Source organism: Podarcis muralis, chromosome 9, assembly GCF_964188315.1.
Source record: "Podarcis muralis chromosome 9, rPodMur119.hap1.1, whole genome shotgun sequence".
Taxonomy (NCBI): domain Eukaryota; kingdom Metazoa; phylum Chordata; class Lepidosauria; order Squamata; family Lacertidae; genus Podarcis; species Podarcis muralis.
In genome coordinates, this window is record NC_135663.1 from 36,663,692 (window position 1) to 36,686,012 (window position 22,321).

Here is a 22,321-nt window from a genome sequence, read left to right on the forward strand (position 1 = left end):
TTTTTTCACAAAACAAATTCTTGGTAGAAGGAAACTATAGACTGAACACTAATTTTTCCAGCACCGGTGAAATGTATCAGATCTAATTCTGCACTTAGACAGCTTGTTCTGTGCTTCTACCTTTCCATTTGGATGAGCAAGCATAGGAGATGTGTGGTGCTTTTGTAATAGCCTAATTGTTCTATGAATTTACAGGTAAAGCAGGTAATATGGGTACAGAACCAGCTCACAGGCAGTACCAGACATAGAGCAACACTGGTGCACATCTGAAATCATTAACCCAAAGTTAATTTATTGGCTGGGATCTGGACTGGTGGTTTGAAATGCATCTGCTATTTTAAAAAAACCCAATTCCTGTTTCCCAACTCTTCTTCAATACAATACAGCAAGCTGGGCAAACCAGTTTCAACCTCCTCCTCCTACTCTGCAGGCAGTGTGACTTGTATCCAAAGTCCACGCGAGCATGATCAGCACATTTAGGTCACATCCACACCATATACTTAAAGCACACGACTTCCCCCAAAGAATCTTGGGGAATGTAGTTTACCTTCTGACAGAGCTACAGTTCCTAGCACCCTTAATAAACTACAGTTCCCAGGATTCTTTGGGGAAAGTCATGTGCTTTAAATGTATATGCTATAACCTTTGGGGATGCCACTATGAGAAAAACTAGCCCTGTGGCATCTGAAAGGAAAACAAAATGAAGCAAAAGACTACAACCCAGCACAAAATATGGTGTGCTTAAATGGGTTTAGCTCTATTGCACCATGGCCAGCACGCAGCTACTGAGTTTTCTTTTAAATTAGGCATTTACTAGTTCAGCCAATGCCTCACAGCAGAACAAACCCTGTTTTTTCCTTACAGCAACCCATAAACAAGCTACACACCCTTGACTTGCAAAGCTGGAGTCATTTCGTTCCTCTTAGTGTTTCAAGCACACACCAGCCACTGCAGTAAGTCATGTGAGAATGTTTTGAATTCTTTATAAAAGCACAATCTGCGCTGTCTCTCCCCATCTCTTACTAAGAAACATGTGATTTGAAAAGAGTACTGTGTCTCCACGGAGGAGTCGTCACGCATGACATTTAGTTGCAAGACAATTGTTCTGACCCTCTGCTTTATTCACAGAACGTCACCTTCTCTCTGTGACTTGCAGACGTCAAAGTGTTGTTTACTGACTGACTTGCTGGGCTGAGGGAAGTAAAACAAACAAACGGACCAAAACTGCTGATGCCACAATTTAGTCTTCTCACGAGTGTCTGAAGTTTTTGCAAGAGGAATGTGAGGCTTCAGTGTTCTCCTTTTGAATGAGTACTGAAGACAACCAATCTTTCATTGTTGTTCTGTGTTTTCCAATCCTGTACTGATCAACAGTTTTCAGACACTGCATTGTCAAGTTATCCTGGTGAACATTTATTTATTGTGCTCATTCTTAAGTACAGCATTTCTATCCTGTGTTTCTATATAAAAAATACTAACTTTTTAAATTTAAAAAGCAAAATAATTAAAAACAAAACAAGGCATAGGATGATAATTAAAACATAATGTCGCAGCAAAGTGGCTTTAAATGATAAATGACCAAATAGCAGCAAATTAAATAGCAGTAGCAAATATGTCTCCTGGGTTCAAAATGTGGTAATGCTGCTTGTGTTGTGTTGTTTTTTAGGCAGGACATTGAAAGATTGGCTTTAGATGTTTATTATTTAATGGTTTATTAATGCTAATTCATTAGTCTTTAAAGGTTTTTATTGGTGGTTTAATATTTTAATGTGTAACCCACCCAGGGGGTCTGTGACACCATTCACATAACAAAATCTGCCATAGAGATGTCCTTTTTTTTTTCAGAAGTAGGGAGTCTATGGTTTGATTTTTGAAAAACAGGAGGCCCATAGTACTTAGCTAATTGGGAACCACAGGACTAGATGATTCACACAGTATTCAATAAAATGTGTGAATCACCAATGGGTAGTCAACAAATATTCTAAAACAATAGCAGATTGCCATAGCACCTAAGGTACTCTAAAATAACATGACTTTTAGCCTCTGCCAGGGGGATGAGAAAAAGAAAGGCAGGTGGACCTCCTGGAGAAGACAGTTCGGGAATTTGGGGTCAACCACTGAAAAGGCCCTCTCATATGTACAGGGCAGGGAACATTGGGAAGGGCAAAGTAAGGGGTCATATTTGAGGAAGAAATCCTTCAAGTACAGTGGTACCTCAGGTTACAGATGCTTCAGGTTACAGACTCTGCTAACCCAGAAATAGTACCTCGGGTTAAGAACTTTGCTTCAGGATGAGAACAGAAATCACGTGGCGGCAGCGGGAGGCCCCATTAGCTAAAGTGGTGCTTCAGGTTAAGAACAGTTTCAGGTTAAGAACGGACCCCCAGAACAAATTAAGTTCTTAACCCGAGGTACTACTGTACTTTGGTCCAAGACTGCTTAAACATTAACACCAGCAACATAGGCTAACCCCACCTATCTGCATTATATAGATGGTTGTTCTTTAAAATGAGCCAGTCTCCCTAATACAGAAGGAAATTAAATGGTTAATTCTTATTCAGTGCATTAAAATTCTAGCACTGCTGGTTTTAAAGCTATCCACCACCACCCCCTACTTTGATTCTTCATTTTATACAGAACCAATTAGTAACAGATATTGATGAAAATAAGAATTTGGTATTAAGGGTGTGTAAAAGTTTCCCCAGATGAGGCAACCGCAACAATCCGTTTGTGAAAAACCTTAGTCATTTCTGCCTATTCTTAGGAAAAGCCTTCAACACTCCTTCAGAGGCAGAGCAGCATAAACCACAGATCCAGGGCCAGCTGTAAGCCGTTCAATGACTGAGATAAACATTTAACAAGTAAACATAAGTGTATTCCCTTGAAATAGGTGGGAATTTCGTCTGATGAAACACGATTAGAACAAGACACTTAGTCACACAGGTCTGGGTTACTCTTGCCTCACTGTGTGGTGGTTGCAAATTGGGAACTCCACCCAATGCTGCTTTTATGAGGTAATGGCCAAGTTATCCTGAAGTGAGACAAAGGTAAAGACAAAGACCAGATCCCAGATGTTTGTTTTCAGCTCATTTAAATAATCAACACAATAAATGAAGAGACCCAGAATTATCATGAAAATGTTAGAGGCACATACAACCTCTCTGAGGTTTTTTTTAAAAAACAACAGCAACGCAGCATATAAATGCCATGAAATAAATGAATAAATAAATAAATAAATAATATCCCAACAACAGTAAAATACTGCAGGTCACCAACTTGCAGTAATAAGGCTGTTACGTGATTAGTCTTTCTCAAGTTCATGTAACTGAAGGATGGCATCTACTTTCTTAGGGAAAGTGATCAGATTCCTGAGGGATTTTGTATATGTGTGCCATATAATGTAGATACTACTTGTTTATGTTTAGACCTCTTCATATATGTTGTAGATCAGGGGTGAGGAACCTTTTTGGCATAGTGGGACAGATTTTTATGTCAATCCCCCCACCCCATAGGCCATCATCCTTCACAATGATATCAAGTGACTGATAGGTAGGTAGGTGGTCCTGCCCACCTGTCAAAAGTGGCCTGTGGGGTGTGGCAAATAATGACCAAGCAGGACTGAACCCTCTGCTTATCAGCTGATGCATGGGAAATTCTTTTTGTGTGTGTGGGATTTGGGGAACTGTCTCAAACACCCAGACCAAGTAGGATTGAACTACCCATTGCTGATATCATTGCAATGATGCTGAAGAGATGCCTTTTATAATGGAGGCTTTACGATTTATACCAACACAGCCTAAGGTTGCAGTCCTAAACAGGATTATCAGAAGTGCTGTGGGAATTCAGTGAGACTTACTTCCAAGTAAGAATGAATTGACTGAAGTTGCATGAGTGAACAATCCCAGCTTTAAACTGGAAATTATGCAACTGGAATATGTGAAGAGGCAATTCACACCCAAGAAATGTGGGGCTGTTTTGCAGCCGTTACTTCATGGTTTACCCTAATAAGGCTTTCTAGAGCAACAGCGCCTTTACTTTGATTGGGGAGCTGACCATTGTTGATTCCCTGTTTATCTAGGCCATTTTATAAATCCTGCTGGCTTGGAATTTAAATGCTGGCAGGCAGTGAAGGGAAGGGACAAGTGGCCGAGAACAAGGGCTACAGAGGTAACTGTTGTGGAATGGCTCAAAACATTACAGAGTTACAGCTGTTGGCAGCTCCCAAAATTCATAATGTAAAGAATTCTTACTTTGGCTAGCCACCCAGGGTAAACTGCTATTATTTACTGGGAATATGTAGGAGGATGGTTTGAAGTCCCCTCTGTCCATGTTTATGTTTTCTTGGCTGAGGAGTGAACTTCAGCAAAGCAGCAGCATCATAAATAGCCTTATGTGAATTTCCACTCTCTTTCTAAACATAGGAAGGCCCTGGGCCCTGTTTCCTTCAACTTGTTTGGAATGTTTGGTGAAGGAAGAAAGGGGATGCTTATCAGATTTGTAGATGACACAAAGCTGGGAGAGGCAGGTAAAATCTTTATGAGAAGAAACAAGGTCAGCTCAAGAGCACCAGGCCTAATGAGCACAGCAACTCTTCTTGATAGGTCTTGCCCCATGAGGCAGCTATGGAGGCTGAAGGCCCCCACCTTCCCACAGCTGCCTAAATTTCCTCCTTCCTCAGGTCCTTCCCAAGCAATCTGAGACTCTGCTTATGCATCTGTCTCCGCTCCTCCCTCTTCATACCTCTTCTGGTCTTGGCAGAGCAGCAGGGAGGAGATCTTGTTACCAGAGGATGGGGAGACACCCTGGCATAATAATAATAATAATAATAATAATAATAATAATAATAATCATCATCATCATCATCATCATCATCATCATCATCATCTATTATTTGTACCCCGCCCATCTGGCTGGGCTTCCCCAGCCACTCTGGTCGGCTTCCAACAAAGATGAAAAATAAACTAAAATGTCACATATTAAAAACTTCCCTGAACAGGGCTGCCTTCAGATGTCTTCTGAATGTCAGGTAGTTGTTTATCGCTTTGACATCTGATGGGAGGGCGTTCCACAGGGCGGGCGCCACTACCGAGAAGGCCCTCTGCCTGGTTCCCCTGGCTTCTTCACCAGCCTGAATAATCTCTGCCTCTTGGCCTCCCTCCTCACCTGCTTCTACCTCTGCTTCTGCTTCTGGACTGCTCTACCACAGACTCTCCCTGCTCACTAAACCCTGTTACCTCTTACTTCCTCCTCCTAAGCTTCTCATTCTTCTCTCTCTGACCACTCATTGTCATCCTGCCACCAATCTCCAGGCTCCAAGCCTTCGTTTCTGGGGGTTCCCCAACTGGTGCCTCCCACCATTCTTCTGTGTCCAGCCAATCCATGATACCTATGCACGTATTAGCATGAGTGAAAAGTGTCTTGTTACAAAGCTTGTGCTTTTCTAAACCTCAGTAACTCCACTGGTGGGGGCAAGAACGTCATGTTCCTAAACCCAGTTTCTCCTTCCTAATAGCTCTCTCCTAACATTGTGTCCTTCAAAAAGCAACAACAATGAAAAGTTAATACATTTTCTTCTGGGTTATCTCTCTCCCTACCATAAGCAACCCAGTGCATTTGCTTCTGCTGGAGATGGTTTGAACAAACTGTTCTTATGCTCTGTAAGATTAGTTCAAGGGGCTACCTTCATTAAAGGTTTGCTTCTTTTGTTACATCCAAGGTTTTCTCAGGGAAACCGTCTTTTCTTATCCTTTGTGATACTTATTGGAGACAATCTCCCAACTCTCATCAAGAAGCTGGCTGATATTCAGCTATCTAGGTTACACACACATGCACGTCAGAGCCGGCTATCCTGTCTACTTGTCTTGTCTTCAATTTGTCTGGAAATAGACAAATTGAATCTTCATGAGTTTTTGTTTCCTGAAGTGACCCAGGTGCTTTCAGCCTGCCTTCAATCAGGATTTAATACACACAATGGGGGAAATGCCATCTTTTAGATACAGGTTGCCTGCCACACAGTAGGGGGTGGAAGATACTGAACCCTTTTCCTGACTCTGCTTCCCCTCATCTTATTTCCTCAGTGGATCTACATACAGGTGAGGAAGGTTTTATACAGTTTTTCTCTGCCACCATGGTGGCAGCAGCAGCAGCAGCTCTGGGTGATGCATTCCATGGCCAGATCTGCTGGCCCTGTGAATCCTGCTGCCTGGGCTGGTTGCCTCTCCTTGTCTCATGGGTGAGCCGGCCCTGGATGCAAATCATGTTCTGTAACAGATTACAAACTTATTTGCAAATTCTGTAACTACCTTGCAAAGATGAAGCAGGTGGCAAAATGAGCTAAGCACCGTCTTGCATAATTTACAACAAGTACATGCATTGCACATCTCTATAAATCCTTCAAGAGTGAATCCTCATGCTACATTGAGACAACGTGATCAGAAGCCCCTTGTTTTTTTATGGTTCCAATAGCAAACCAGAGTCTCTGGATCCCCACAAAATGAATGACGTAATGTTGATGAAAGAAAAGTGTTGCAGGCTTCAAAACACGCACATTATCTTGGTTATTGCCATATTTTCTGACCTTGACCTTTAGGACTGTTAAAGCTGTTCTTGCGCAATTTCCATTCATTTCAGTGGTGGCCTGTGCGGGGGAAGTAAGCCATGTATTGTGCCACAGTTAGAATCCAAGGTCAGAAAAGCCTCTGCTATGACAGCTTACACATAACACATAGCAATTCTCACTCCATTCCTGCATATGATATTTCAACACTGAACTGTGAAAAATTAGAAACCGCAAATTATAGTGCTGAGTAAAAACATAGTGAATCTATATTAAGAAGTATACAATATACCAGAGCTTTCCAAACTTTTCATGTTGGTGACACAGTTTTTAGACATGCATCATTTCACGCCATAGTAATTCAGTTTTACTTGCAGACTGGAGGTTAAACAAACCCTTTTCCAGCCCCGGGAGGGGTGTGGGGAGCATTTGCACGACACACCTACACACTGCAGCCGACGTACTCTGTGTTGCGACACACAGTTTGGAAAGCTCTGCAGCATACAATAGTCAACTGCTAAACTGCTACAACATACCATAAACCTTTTTCCCTACTAATTTATTTAAAGCAGTGTTTCAAACTGGAGGTAACTCACATAAGGAAATCCTGGGGATTTTCCCTTTCATATCCTTCCACTATTACTTCCTCAATTTCTTAACCAGGATTTAAATATATTTTATGTTGTTTCATGGCTTGCAGCCTGACGATTGTCACCTAAAAATGATACATAAACTGTTCGTAAAAGACAGAAGTATTCTGTTTTCACTTTGATTCCATTGTCAGTCCTTTTGCTTTTTTTGGTCTCATTGGAGGGTTCACATTCTTAGTGCTCAGTTGTATGTAATTTAGAGCTATTTAAAAGACTGGTGTGGTTTTGCTTGTTTAAGTACAACAACACTCATATGCCACCTGCTTCATGGCTCAACATCCTCCCAACCTTTTCCCTCCAGGATTTAAAAACAATTTTCTTTTATCATAGCCTACTCCCCTGCAAAGGGACGCGGGTGGCGCTGTGGTCTAAAACACTGAGCCTGGGGCTTGCCGATTGGAAAGTTGGCAGTTCAAATCCCTGTGACAGGGTGAGCTCCCGTTGCTCTGTCCCAGCTCCTGCCAACCTAGCAGTTCGAAAGCATGTCAAAGTGCAAGTAGATAAATAGGTACCGCTCCAGCGGGAAGGTAAACGGTGTTTCCGTGCGCTGCTCTGGTTTCGCCAGAAGCTGCTTATTCATGCTGGCCACATGACCCGGAAGCTGTACACTGGCCCCCTCGGCCAATAAAGCGAGATGAGCACCGCAACCCCAGAGTCGTTCACAACTGGACTTAACTGTCAGGGGTCCTTTACCTTTTCACTCCCCTGCATTGTTCAAATTCATAGTTTTCAAAATGAGTCATTATAAACATTATCTTTCGATTGTCCTTGTCTGTGTTATATCAAAGCAAATTGGGGAGGGGAAGCAGGAGGAGGAGGAGGAGGAGCTGGCTTTTTAGCTGCCATAACTTCTCTCTTCCTTTGAAAGTCAGCCCAGTAGAGGCTTACACATGGGAATCTGCACAATGATCCAAATTAAACCATCTTGCCAGAAGCACATTGAATTCAGTTCCAGAAGTGAAATAGATTATTCCACTGTTGTCAACTTTATACTATGCAACATGCATGGAGCATACTTCTTCGGAAAGTATTAGACAGGGTAGATAAGCAATTAATCTCCATAATGGGCCTGAAAGAAAAAGGCCAGGTTCACTAGAGAAAATACAGGAACAACTGGACACACACACACACACACACACACACACACACACACGAGTGAAAGAATTATGTGTGCAGCTAGAGCTTAGCTTCTTGTTTTCATTCCAGAAATTCCCGCTGCCAGAGACAAGCCACTGTTCAGTTTAGAAAGCAGCTAACCTCTTAGGCAGTGGGAACTGCTGGCCAAAAGCTGCAGGCGATGCTCCACTTTTCCTCTCCTACCTGTCTTTGGATTGATCCTACATGCTTCAATTCTCAAATGATTTCAGAGGTATCTCAGTGGCTTATCTAGACTTAACCTAGAGAAAATGGATTGGAAGACTACAGTTTGAGTCACTGTGCAATTCTGGTGGTCAGGGATTAGAATAAGGACAGAAAGCAAACATTATTGTTCCAATCATAATGTACAGCTTTGTGAATCAGGCGAGAATGGGTTCATATAATAAGAATACAATTTATATAGAGAAATGCATCACAAAATGTTCTTTAAGTTGCTTTACTTTTTTTTTTTTAAAAAAGGTACAGATAATTAATCCACAGAGACCATGGTTCTGCCACTGGTATCTCCAGTTATAAGGATAAGGCATCAGCTATTCTATAAGATGCCTGTCCCCTTAAAAGCTGCTGTCAGAGCAGACAATATTGAGCTAGATAGGAAAATAGTCTGACCAGGTATAAGCAGTTCTTATATTGTTTCCTTTGGAGAATGGCTAAAATCTGTGGTAAATTATGTACTTTGCACACAAAAGGTGCTAGGTTCAATCTTTGACATGTCCATGTATTTGGAATCTGGGAGAGTCACTACCAGTGAGTTTAGACAATGCTGGAGCAGTTGGCCAAGTAGTCTGACCTAGCACAATCCTGTTCATATGAAAAGGGGGGATCGAGTGGGAAAGTGATAATGACTGACATGAAGGAAAATCCATACAGTACACGTTTTCTTGGAAGTCCTATTGTGTTCACTGGGCTTATTCCCAGATAAGTGTGATTAGGACTGTAGGCAGTGTGATTGTGAAGGATGGGAATTAACTCCCAGAGATTCAGAAGGGATTGGGGAACATTTATTTATTTCAAAAGATTTATATACCACTTGATTGTAATAAATCCTCAAAGAACTTTAAAGAAGATTAAAGATAAAGGGACCCCTGACCATTAGGTCCAGTCGTGGCCGACTCTGGGGTTGCGGCGCTCATCTCGCTTTATTGGCCGAGGGAGCCAGCGTACAGCTTCCGGGTCATGTGGCCAGCATGGCTAAGCCACTTCTGGCGAACCAGAGCAGCGCACGGAAACGCCGTTTACCTTCCCGCCAGAGGGGTACCTATTTATCTACTTGTACTTTGATGTGCTTTCGAACTGCTAGGTTGGCAGGAGCAGGGACCAAGCAACGGGAGCTCACCCTGTCGCAGGGATTCGAACCGCTGACCTTCTGATTGGCAAGTCCTAGGCTCTGTGGTTTAACCCACAGAGCCACCCACGTCCCGTTCTAAAGAAGATTAAAACAACATAATTATCGGTTTAAAAAACACACACTTAGAAGAACTATTTAAAACATTAAAAATAGTAATTAAAACCAACAATAAACTAAAAGCCATATTAAAACACATGTTAATAGTCTTCATGTCTGGATACACTTATCTAAAAAAAAAAAAACATGTTTAGCAGAAGTCGAAAAGAGTGCTGGGAAGATGCCTGCCTGAGTCCAATAGGCAGTTCCAGAGTACGACTGCTGCAACACTAAAATATTGATTCCTTATAAATGTGGAATAAGTATTATTATGTGACACCTTTAACAATGCCAGTTCTACACATCAAAACAGTCAGGTTGGCATATGTGAGCTAAGGCAATCTCCCAAGTAAATTTTGAATCTGATTGACATCAGGGTTAGCTGAGTGCTTGGTGATAACCGCTTATAAATTGGGATTGCAGATGACAGGTAGGAAAGCAGAACAGAACTGGTGCATCTTCCTTGCAGAGGCCAGTGCTGCTTTAGCTATGTAAATGCAAGCCATTCTAGATCCCAAATCAAGTGTAACCACAAACTGATTATTCAATGCTCTTCTGCATATTCCCCAAGAATATAATTTTTTTTGTACAGTGCATTACCCATTCCAGACTCCTTCTTGGACATTCAGATTGCAACCCTGCATTCAGCTAGGTTTATAGACATCTCACAGAATCATACGAGCTGGAAGGGACCCTGAGGACCATCTAGACCAACCCCCTGCAATGCAGGAATATGCAGCTGTCAGGGATTGAACCTGCAACCTTGGCATTGTCAGCACCACACGCCCAACCAACTGAGCTATCCAGCTAGCTTATACCTAACTTGAATAGGATTTGAGTAGCTGAAATGAGCTTGAATGTTTCTCTTTTTATATAATCTATTAGTTAAAATTACTTAACTAACATGCATCAGAGGGAAAATTAAATAGCGTAATGGGCAAAGCCCATTTGTATAATTGCATTTAAAACTCTATTATCCAAATTACTCATCTGTATGAAATGCTAAGTGGCTAATGATACGCATGCGATTTTCAAAACACATAAATAAATGAAACAGCAGATAGCCTTTTGACTTTTTTACCTTGAGCCACAGATCCTCTTGAGCAGCAATGCTCTGACATTTGAATCAACTCTAAAAGCACTTCACTGGAGGAAAATGTTACACTGGAAAAATCCTTTATATGTCTCGATAGCCTCATCAGGATCCAGAACACCTGGAAACGTTCAAATATTCCTGTGTATGGCTGAACTCCTAGATGATAGCCACTAAAAATTTAGCAGACGGCCTGCCCATGTTGAAGTCAAAAAGTACCGAGGGTGCACATTTGGAAGCACACGATTTACACATAAAAGGAAAATAGTAGATACTAATATTACTTTGGCTGATGCCTCAAGTATTAGCTGATGGTGGACATTGGCAGATGTTTAACTCATAGCAGTCTTGTGCTTTGCCCCAGTACATAAGTTCCGAACTGTGGTTTGTGGTGTATTTACAGGTGGTCCTTGAACCTTGGTTTATATTCCAACTGTAAAACTAGAACTTTTGGGTTGGCATTCTTCCTTCTTTCCAGCAGCAACATAGCTACAGACAGTAGATGTAACTAACAACACTTTCTACTTGGTTTTTTCACAATAAGTGCACAGTTGCCGCTGAGGCTTCATGTGAATTTGGATTTTAAAAGGTGTTCTCAGAGGACATGTCTCATACAAGCCACAGACTTCTTTTTGCTTTAGTTTTTTTGTGGAATAAACTTTATGTGATATTATTTCATATTTTCTTTAATCGTTTCAAATTCATTGAATGCAATCCCCCTGAAATAAACCAATGCTGTTAAATGGCTGCATCCCTGAGCACATTTACAGTATGAGCATATGCTTGCTTACTTTTGCAGTCAGTTCCACTAAGAGCACCACGATGTTGTTGTTGTTTAGTTGTTTAGTCGTGTCCGACTCTTCGTGACCCCGTGGACCAGAGCACGCCAGGCACTCCTGTCTTCCACTGCCTTCCGCAGTTTGGTCAAACTCATGCTGGTAGCTTCGAGAACACTGTCTAACCATCTCGTCCTCTGTCGTCCCCTTCTCCTTGTGCCCTCAATCTTTCCCGACATCAGGGTCTTTTCCAGGGAGTCTTCTCTTCTCATGAGGTGGTCAAAGTATTGGAGCCTCAGCTTCAGGATCTGTCCTTCCAGTAAGCACTCAGGGCTGATTTCCTTAAGAATGGATAGGTTTGATCTTCTTGCAGTCCATGGGACTCTCAAGAGTCTCCTCCAGCACCATAATTCAAAAGCATCAATTCTTCGGCGATCAGCCTTCTTTATGGTCCAGCTCTCACTTCCATACATCACTACTGGGAAAACCATAGCTTTAACTATACGGACCTTTGTTGGCAAGGTGATGTCTCTGCTTTTTAAGATGCTGTCTAGGTTTGTCACTGCACCATGATGGATCATACCAAAGGTCCGCACAGTCCTGCATCCCACTTCCCACAAGAGCCAAACAGATGCCTTTGGGAAGTTGACAAACAAGGCACCAAAAGCAGTAGCCTGCCATGTTATTGCACCCCAGCAATTGGTATTCTGCCTCTGAACCTGGAACATCCATGTCAAGAATGGCAGTCACTGGTAGACTTACTGGGTTTCATCCAACTCTGCTGTTCCGCTTGCGCAACAGACTTCTGTTTGCTGCATGGAATTTCCCACTGCAGCGCCCTGCAAACCCTCAAAATGTGATCCCAAGGTTGGGATGACCCCTCCGGAGCAGGATTTGGGGTTGTGCAGGGAGGGCAAAGGAAATCCCATTGCATGAGTGGAATGGCGCACATGCAATCCATTTGCCAAGGCCACATTTTGGGGCAGCAAATTCCATCCACAATGCAAAGCTCAGAAGGTAGAGCATGAGATTCTTAACCTCAGGGTTGTGGGTTCAAGCCCCATGTTGGGCAAAAGATTCCTGCACTGCAGGGAGTTGGACTAGATGGCCCCCGTTGTCCCTCCCAACTCTACAATTCTATGATTGTGTGGGAAAATATTTTGTCTCCCCCGAATCTCCTACTAATTAATTTCTTTGAATAGGTTTTAGCTCTAGCTTGATGGCAGAACCTGTTGTACTGCTGCAAACCCATGAGCACATACTTGGGAATAACCCCACTGAACTCACAAGTAGATAGGTGTAGGACCAAGCTGTTGATTCCATTGATTTCACTAGGATGTAGGCACACTTAGTTTTTTGTAGGCATTATCACATTGATAATGCTATCACAGGAAGGAATATATGATGGTGCATTGGTCATTTTAGCTCAGTATGGTCTACAAGGACTGGCAGCGGCTCCTGAAGTTTCAATCAGGATTCTTTCCCAGCTCAAACTGGAGAAGACAGGGATCTGAACCTGGGACCTTTTGCAAGCAAAGCATGTACTCTCCCACTGAGCTTTACTAGGTAAAGGTAAAGGGACTCCTGACCATTAGGTCCAGTCGTGGCCGACTCTGGTGTTGCGGCGCTCATCTTGCTTTATTGGCCAGGGGAGCCGGCGTACAGCTTCCAGGTCATGTGGCCAGCATGACTAAACTGCTTCTGGCGAACCAGAGCAGCGCACGGAAACACTGTTTACCTTCCCGCCGGAACAGTACCTATTTATCTACTTGCACTTTGACGTGCTTTCGAACTGCTAGGTTGGCAGGAGCAGGGACCGAGCAACGGGAGCTCACCCCGTCGTGGGGATTCGAACTGCCGACCTTCCGATCAGCAAGTCCTAGGCTCTGTGGTTTAACCCACAGCGCCACCCGCTTTACTAGCCTGCCCCTAAAAGTAGCAAGCAGGTTTCTGCTCAATTACCCAGGCCATATGTACAGTGGTACCTCGGTTTAAGAACAGCCCTGTTTACGAACTATTCGGTTTACAAACTCCACAAAACCGGAAGTAGTGTCCCGGTTTGCGAACTTTACCACGGTCCAAGAATGGAAGCCGAACGGTGGAAGGGCACCGGTGGCGGGAGGCCTCATTAGGAAAAGCGTGCCTCAGTTTAAGAATGGTTTCGGCTTAAGAAAGGACTTCCGGAACGGATTAAGCTCATAAACCAAGGTACCACTGTATATGCTACTGTGAACCTGGGGTAAGGAACCTTTTCCAGCTCCAGGGCTGCATTCCTTCCTGACCAACCTTCCAGGGCCCACATGCCTGAAGCAAGGGCCGGCAGAGCAACAGATGTGACTCTTATCTCTGTAAAATAGGCTACATTCCAGCCACATGCGACAGGGGATTCCACACACACAATACACGCCATCCAGGCAAGCAAGAAGCATTAGTTGAAGGACACATTCCAGCCAGGCAAAAGTACTCAAGGATGACAGACCACTGAAGGGCATGTGGGCATGATCAGGTCAAAGTCCAGGTCAGGAGCACCACATTTGGCTAGCAGATCTAAGGCTCTCCCCACTGCTTTAAATGCATCCATGCAAATATATAATTGTGTATTATTAGCATTTAAGGTGAAGTAAAAACTAAGGCCAACTAGACAGCAAAAACTCTCATTAAAAAGTCACAAGATACTAATTTCAGAGTCCCAAAGCACTGTCTTTGCTTTTCTTTTATAATTAGCATGGTTGAAATTCAAGAGCATTTGGTAACCATGAAATGTTGTGAACTTGGGTGACTCACCTGCACATTGACTATCAAAACAATTCCCCATAATAGTCTAGCACAGCAGGGGGGCTATTTCTCCTCAAGAGAGGGAATTGCTATTAATAGCAGCTGTTACAAGTTGAAATTATTTTCTATGTGGTCATAAAGAGTCTTATGGCCTGGTTCATTTTACGCGGATGATGACAGCTACCCAAATAAGTTCTTGTTTGGAAATTCATGCTGGTGCTTTACTTATTTAATGCAATACTGCCATCCGTACTGGAAAAACCTTTCAGACACAGCAGCTCTAAAGGAAAACTCGTATTTTATAACTGTGACTAATTGATTAATTATGATTAAAAACTGTGTGCAGGAAAAGACCTGTATAAAGGTAAAGGTACCCCTGCCCGTACGGGCCAGTCTTGACAGACTCTAGGGTTGTGCGCCCATCTCACTCAAGAGGCCGGGGGCCAGCGCTGTCCAGAGACACTTCCGGGTCACGTGGCCAGCGTGACATCGCTGCTCTGTCGAGCCAGAGCCGCACACGGAAACGCCGTTTACCTTCCCGCTAGTAAGCGGTCCCTATTTATCTACTTGCACCCGGGAGTGCTTTCGAACTGCTAGGTTGGCAGGCGCTGGGACCGAACAACGGGAGCGCACCCCGCCGCGGGGATTCGAACCGCCGACCTTTCGATCGGCAAGCCCTAGGTGCTGAGGCTTTTACCCACAGCGCCACCCGTGTCCCTTTATAGTCCTTTATAGTCCCTTTATAGTGTCCCTGTATAGTGCACATCAAATGTCTATACAGCTTAATTTCATAAGATTTATTAAATTCTGTATAATAGGGACCAAGTAGTCCTGTATTGTGGGCATGTGGAAGCTGGGGACTTCTAGCTGTTCCAAAACTATAACTCACATCATCCCTGACCACTGGTCATATTGGCTGAGGTTGATGGAATGTAGAGATGACAACATCTAGGTGGACCAAAGTCTCATTACTCCTTTATAATACAGACTTATAGCAAGTTTGGGTGAATGCTACAGTATCTGAAGTAGGAAGGCATGAACTATTTGATGTAGTAATATATTTAACCCTCCCCTAACACACACTTTCAAACTGTTTTAAGGTTCCTTCAAGGCTTTTCATGTGTCCTCAATGAGAGAATAATAATGGCAGAGAAGCCGGGTGTTGCTTCAGTTTTGTGTATGCCGCTTAGAGATATTTTATATTAAGTGGTATGATTGATTAGAAATTAAATAATCATTTGCAGAAAAATTGGGCTTGGAGGAAGCACATCTTCAGGATACGACCCCAACCCTGCTCTTTTCAGCAGTAAAGGAGCAACAGGAGATTGGTGTGTGTCTCGTGAGTTCAGTCCACCCCCCAATAAAAAAGGATGCAAGTTGCACACTGTCTGTTACTTTTCAGCCACCTCAGCTCCCAGTTCCAGCTTGCTAAGGGCTAGAGAACCCTGTGCCCACATTTCTGACTCGCCCACCTCTATTTTGCATCACTCCTACTCTCCTACCCTGCCTTCCCTCCATATACTCACAAAGGCATAGCAATTTGCAAACACAAAGAGTGGTGCTTATAATGCCTTGGTTAAATTATTAAAACTGTATTTTTGCCAACTTTGATCTTCCTTACGTGTATCTGGCTTGATGTATGCAGAAAGCTTTGGGGACTAGATGAAAATGGCTTAGGTTGATGGGAAATGCGATTGATATTCCCATTGCTTGGTTAAAGTTGGGTATCACAATATTCATATGGCAGGGAGGGGGGAAATGTGGTGATCCAGTTGTTGTTGGACTGCAGCTCCTTTCAGGTCCAGTCAGGGATGATGGGAGTTTTAGTCCAGCAATAATCTGAGAGGCACCAGATTATCGTATTCTAATTTCTTACTCAGTCCAGCATCTCCTCTGAAAATGTGTGGAATGGAGGAATATTAAAAAAGGAGGCTGGGTAATGAAAACCATCTGTTGCATAAGCATTTTACTCCAAAGAGTTTCACCTGACCTACTTTCAAAATATAATTTGTGCAATTATATTTTTCAGCTTTACAGCCATGTCATGAAAAGTAGGCTGAGGAGCCCCACGTCTGTATAAGGCGCTTCAATTCCTTGAACTGCCACAATCCCGCCTCCCCTTATCCAAAAGTCGTCCTCTCGAGCTCCCGAGAAACTTTCCAGAGCAATCCTGGCAAGAATCTAGCATTCTCCAGAAGAAGTTTCTCTCCGTTTCCCAGGCCTGCTTCGGTAACTACCCTTCTGTGCAATCGACTACTTTTGCGCACTACAGTTCCCAGGATCCCTTCCGTAGGGTTGAGTCCCCTCCCTCCCTTATTCGTTAGCGAGAGGAGAGAGCGAGCAACCTCTGGCCGACTTTCAGAGAGTGGGGAAAACACTCGTTTCCTCTGCTTTGGACGGAAAGCACGCAGAAGAGCTATAGAGGCCAACGCTGGGGGAAGAATAAGGGAGAAAGGTTTAGGGAGGGGTGGGAAGCGTCACAGCAGAGCGGGCTCCAAAGGCAGGGCACTCGTGCTGCGATCCTAACCCCCGTTACCACGGAGTAAGCCCCGCTGAATTCAACAGGGCTTACTTCCAGGTAGCCATAGGTTAGGATCGAGCTGTTACAAACTGGACTTTCCGCTTGCTGAACAGGGGCGGGTGAGCCCCTCTGGGGCAGCGCCCCTCTCGCCCGCGGTGGACACGCGGAATTGCGTCCCCGCCTTCCCGGGTTTTTAACAGTTCCGACGTTCTGAGCGCAGAATTCCGCCGCCCTCAGGATTCCAGAGGGGCGTCCCCTGAACTGGCTCAGCGTTGCAGCTGCAGCGAGGCCCGTCGAGGCAGCACTTCAAGCGGGGACGGGACTAACCGGCCGGGTTCCTCCTCCCCGCTGTACCAGGAAGGGACAAAGCGCAGGCTGTAGCAGCGTCCAGGCTTGCCCAGGAGCTGCCAGCTGAAAGTTACGGTGGCCGCTCTGTGTCTTTTCCCTACCCGTCGGCTGGGAGGAGGAGAAGGAGCGCCTCTGTCCCTCCGGCCCGACGTGGGCTCTCTGCCTGTGTGTGCCTTTGGATACACACATAAATACACCACCTCTCTCGGCCCGTCCCTCCCTCTCTTCCCTCTCCTGCTCTTTCCCGGCCGTCTCCTCCTCCCTCCCTCCCTCCTCTTTCCCCTCCTCTTTCCCTTCCCCCAGAGTTGCCGGAGGAGGCCGGAGCAAGCAGGCAGGCAGGCAGGCGCGGTGCTCCTGTTGTGTGCGCGCCTCTCTCCCTTTCTCTCTCTTTCTGGGCTGCCTCCTCTCGGCCCAGGCGCACCGCAGCTGCCCAAGGAAGAGTCTCCCTTCCCTCCGCCCGGTGCGCAGCAGCCATGAGCGGCGGCGAAGTGGTCTGCTCGGGCTGGCTCCGAAAGTCGCCGCCGGAGAAGAAGTTGAAACGCTATGTAAGTGCCTTTTTTTTTTTTTTTTTTTTGCCGCGGCTTGCGGGTTGTGCTGGCAGGGGCGTCCCTCGGCTTGCAGCCGCCGCCGCCGCCGCTCTCCGTTCCTCCTTCCTTCCTGTATGTGTGTTTTCGCCCTCAGTCCTTTCTTCAGCTCTCCCTTTCCTCCTCCTCCTCCTCCTGCGCCTCAGCCTCTCTCGGTCCCCGGAGCGTCCCACCCAACCTGGGCTGCGGTTAAGGCTCCCCTGGCGAGCGGGGCTGCTCGGCTTGCCCACCCGAAGGTGCTCGGGGCAGCCGCGGAGCCCGTCAGCCTCCCAAGTACTTTTCAAAACTGCCAAGTGCGCAGTTCTGGTTTCTCAGCGTTTTGCAAAAGGCCCTGAGCAGACACAACTTTTACCACCTTCTTCTTTATCAGTGCCCTTTGCCGGGGGATGGCGGTGGGGGAGCGGGCGAAGTTGAGTCCAGAGGACGCTAAGTTTTTGTTTTTTTTTCCTGGAACGGTTGTCTTAAAAAGGAAAAAAAAGGGGGTGGAAGACGGGAGATCCTTTTGGAACCGGGAGATAATTTTGTTCTTCGAACTTCCACTGGTTATCCTTGTATATGATGTCTGTCCAATCCGATTTGCAGCATAAAATACAAATATAAGGCGCTAGGTCCCCCCTCCTCTCCGCTGAAAGGACACCCGTGCAATAAATAACCTGCAGGCTGTGAACAGATAGTCGCATGTGCATAATCGTGCATGTAGGTGTGTTGTTGGAGCTACATGTGAACCTACAGCCATATGGCTTCCTAGTGTAGTGTGCACATAACACAACTTATCTGAGCTTGTGTGTTTATTTAAGATTTGTATGTGCAGCAGACATTGCCACTCAAAGGACACCCAATGGGGAAGCCAGAGTATCAGAGTAACGCAGTGATTTTGGGGTGGGGGTGGTACCATAGATGCTTAGAAACCAAGTGATTTTTTAAAAAAACCCAGATTCTTCCCTCATTTTCCTTCCCAGGTGTATTAGTCCATTTGAAATGCACACAAATCTTGTTTATCTGAGCTGTGCAGTCATGTATAAATAAAATCTGCCCGTGACATCGATTCTTACATATATCATTGATGATTTTGCAGCCGTCCCTAATATGTGGTGCCCCTATAGATTATGTATTTTAGTTGCAGTGAGATGTAACTAATTGGCAGAACTGTGTTATCCATAGTGCCATTCAGATTAGGATAGGAAGACAAAATACTCCTAGAAGCCTTTGGTTTTAATACCAAACCTTTGCCTCCTAAATTTCTACATTTCAATACATGTTATTTTAATCCCTTCACTCCTAGGGGTGCTAATGCGACTGCCCATTCTCTCTCATACCTTCAGGCATAACATTTCTCAAGCTACACCATTGGATTCTGGTCTCTAAACAAAACAAAAACAAACCACTAAGTACTCTAGTTAGTACAACAAAAAGAGAGACTGTCCTTAGAAAACAAAAAGCAACCATTTTCACCTTGAAAATGAGTTGTCTAGCCCTGACTAAGGTCCCATCTGCACTAGACATTTAAAGGGCTATGAAACCACTGTAAACAATCATAGTTTCCCCCCAAAGAATTATGGGCGCTGTGGTTTGTTAAGTGTGCTGAGAGTTGTTAGCAGCCCCCTATCTCCCCACAGAGCTGCAGTTCCCCTAGAGAGAGAGATTTTGATTGTTACACCATTCTAGCTCTCTGAGGGGAATAACGGTAAAGGGACCCCTGACCATTAGGTCCAGTCGTGACCGACTCTGGGGTTGTGCCGCTCATCTCGCTTTATTGGCCAAGGGAGCCGGCGTACAGCTTCCAGGTCATGTGGCCAGAATGACTAAGCCACTTCTGGTGAACCAGAGCAGCGCACGGAAATGCCGTTTACCTTCCCGCTGCAGCGGTACCTATTTATCTACTTGCACTGTGACGTGCTTTCGAACTGCTAGGTTGGCAGGAGCAGGGACCGAGCAACAGGAGCTCACCCTGTCACGGGGATTCGAACCGCTGACCTTCTGATCGGCAAGTCCTAGGCTCTGTGGTTTAACCCACAGCGCCACCCGCATCCCCTGAGGGGAATAGGCGTCTCCTAAACTCGCAGCATCCTTAGAAAACTGCAGTTCCCAGGATTCTTTTGGGGAAGCCACTACTGTTTAAAGTGGTATGATACATTGTAGGTGGGCTATAAATGCTTAGCAGAGTTTGGCTTGTTGAAGTAGATAATTCATCATTTTCTGATACAGAGGAAATGTCTCAGTAATGGAAGCATTCAAGTAGTTTATATGAGTAGACATCCTAACATTAAAAATACCTAAATATCATTATTAACCTATAACTCTTTCCTTGCATGTTGTCACCTCTGGTTAAACAGAATGTTGTCTTGCAGTGGTGGTTTTCAGGTTATTACATAGTTATTTATCCTTGGAAGGGACAGGAGTGAGAAGCCCCTAAGTCTCGCTTCAAGCTCTGTTAAACACCTTGATCCCTTAAGCAAATCTGGGTTTGAAGTGGTAAAGGGATAAGTCCAATTTTAGAAAACAGTACCTGAGTAGAATCTTGGGATGAGATGAAATTGGGCTTCTGCATAGAGAAAGCTTTGGCCATGACCTGAACTATTGACTGATAGGGTTAGTGGCACATGTGGAAAAGCCCAAGGACATGAGCTTGTCTCTGTGGAATAGCAGCTCAAAATAATAAATCTTTGGAGGAACAATATATGAAGCAACTAGGCTGGTGAATCACTTCTCTATGGTTGACATTTAAGCAATCAGGCAAAAATTGAGGGAATACCACCACAGTGTCAGACTTGTTGTTGTTAGGTGAAGCGTTGGGTTAGCTTCATAAGTTACCTTCTTCTAATGGAGAAGGCCTCTTCTTCTAATGGAGAAGGCCTCTTCATTTGGAGGAAGGAAGGCAGTCTTTGGATCAGATTTATAGGGCAATAGCCCACTAAGACATTCTTGGAGCAGACCCATTGAGGTCAAAGGGCATGACTGATTTGTCCATTAATATTAATAGGTCTACTCTGAGTTCAACTCAGTAGGATATCATCCATTTAGTCTTGCTGCTACAGTATATTAAATACTTGCCTATTTTCCTTTCAATTGCAAGCCTCTTTTTAGGGTGTTTCAACAGAAATATATATTATAAAAACACACATATCAATCATTCACATATTATACTATAAGCAAGGATGGGTGAATAAGTCTATTTCCAGTTTGCATCACTTTTGCTTTGTGTTTGCCCCATAAATCCATGCTGTTTCCATGTTAATCTGCTTAAGAAACTCCACCAATTTGAATAGAAATATGTATTTAAACAGACATTTCTGAGTATATTTTTTGTCTAAAATGAATTTTGAAATGTAAGATATCTTTAAAAAAATTGTTAAGGCTCGAATCCTATACTTTGGGAGTAAGCCCCATTGAACTTAATTGGACTGACTATAAGTAGATATGGATAAGATTGTGCTGTCAATATAGCTTATATTGTTTTTTGAACTAAGAACTGCATTGGAACATTCAGGAAGTGTGAAAGCTAGTGGATAACTATGTTCCAATTTGCGTATTGGTTTGGGAGATGCAGATCAACCCAGTCCATTTTGGAATGTGCAAAGACTGAATTCCTCAAGTGCCTCTAATTAGAACTAGTAAAGGTTTTACCCTTCAAGTTTTGAAGTCTTCTTTCCGTCTCCTCATTAGTGATTTGTCATCCATATTCTAAATGTTCTCCATCTCTGGCCTCTGGGAAGTAGATTGTGAAGCATCATATCAAGAAGAAAGAGCCTACCACTTTATTATATGAGGGTGGTGAGGAAGTTAATAAAACCTGTGTCTATAGGCAGAGAAGTGTTCTATTTGGGTGTGGTGAATGGGTATATGGTTTGTTTTTGGTAGAAGAGATCCAGTTGTTGTTTCTTCTGAGGCGGGCTCCTAGGAGCAATTAGTACAATAAATTGAGGTAATCATTAACTCCTTTATTTATAGTCCTGTCACACATGCTTTGGTTCAATGTATATTACTTTTCTCCTCTGTCAACCCTACTGAGGCATTTTTACTGAAAGATAAAGTGGATGATCATGCTTAACTTAATAAGTGGGACTACATATGTGGGATTTCCTTCCATTTTTCTGGCAGATATTTGTTCATTTGCTTCATATTGGGGAGGGGGCTAAAGCAACTATGTTCAGGCAAAAGCAGGAGAGGCCAGGCCGATAAATATGAATTTCTTGTGCAGTATTCCTAGTGCCTACATCAGGCATATTTATGCTTCAGGGTTGCTTCTAGAAATGCTGTATGGCAGACTTTCACTTCACATTTCCTTTCCTGACTAGTGTGGAACTTTATTGCCTCACATGTTTTGTGATCCAGTAAAATCCCCTACTTGGCGTTCACGACTGCAAGCAAGCTTTTATCTTCCCTTCAAACCCGTCCTTTAACTGGTTGTATGGACTC

General features: G+C 44.1%; 1 protein-coding gene across 4 annotated transcripts in view; it reads left to right on the forward strand.

The window, feature by feature from the left end:
* Positions 1 to 16,943: 16,943 nt before the first annotated feature.
* GAB1 (GRB2 associated binding protein 1) overlaps positions 16,944 to 22,321 on the forward strand; it is a 79,581-nt gene continuing 74,203 nt past the window's right edge. Inside the window, exon 1 of one of the 4 annotated variants that reach the window (XM_077934062.1) lies at positions 16,944 to 17,866. In XM_077934062.1, coding sequence (XP_077790188.1) covers positions 17,795 to 17,866 — 72 coding nt within the window. In that variant the 5' untranslated portion in view covers positions 16,944 to 17,794. The remainder of the gene's footprint in view (positions 17,867 to 22,321) is intronic. The other 3 variants (XM_077934064.1, XM_077934063.1, XM_077934065.1) reach the window with 3 other exon arrangements.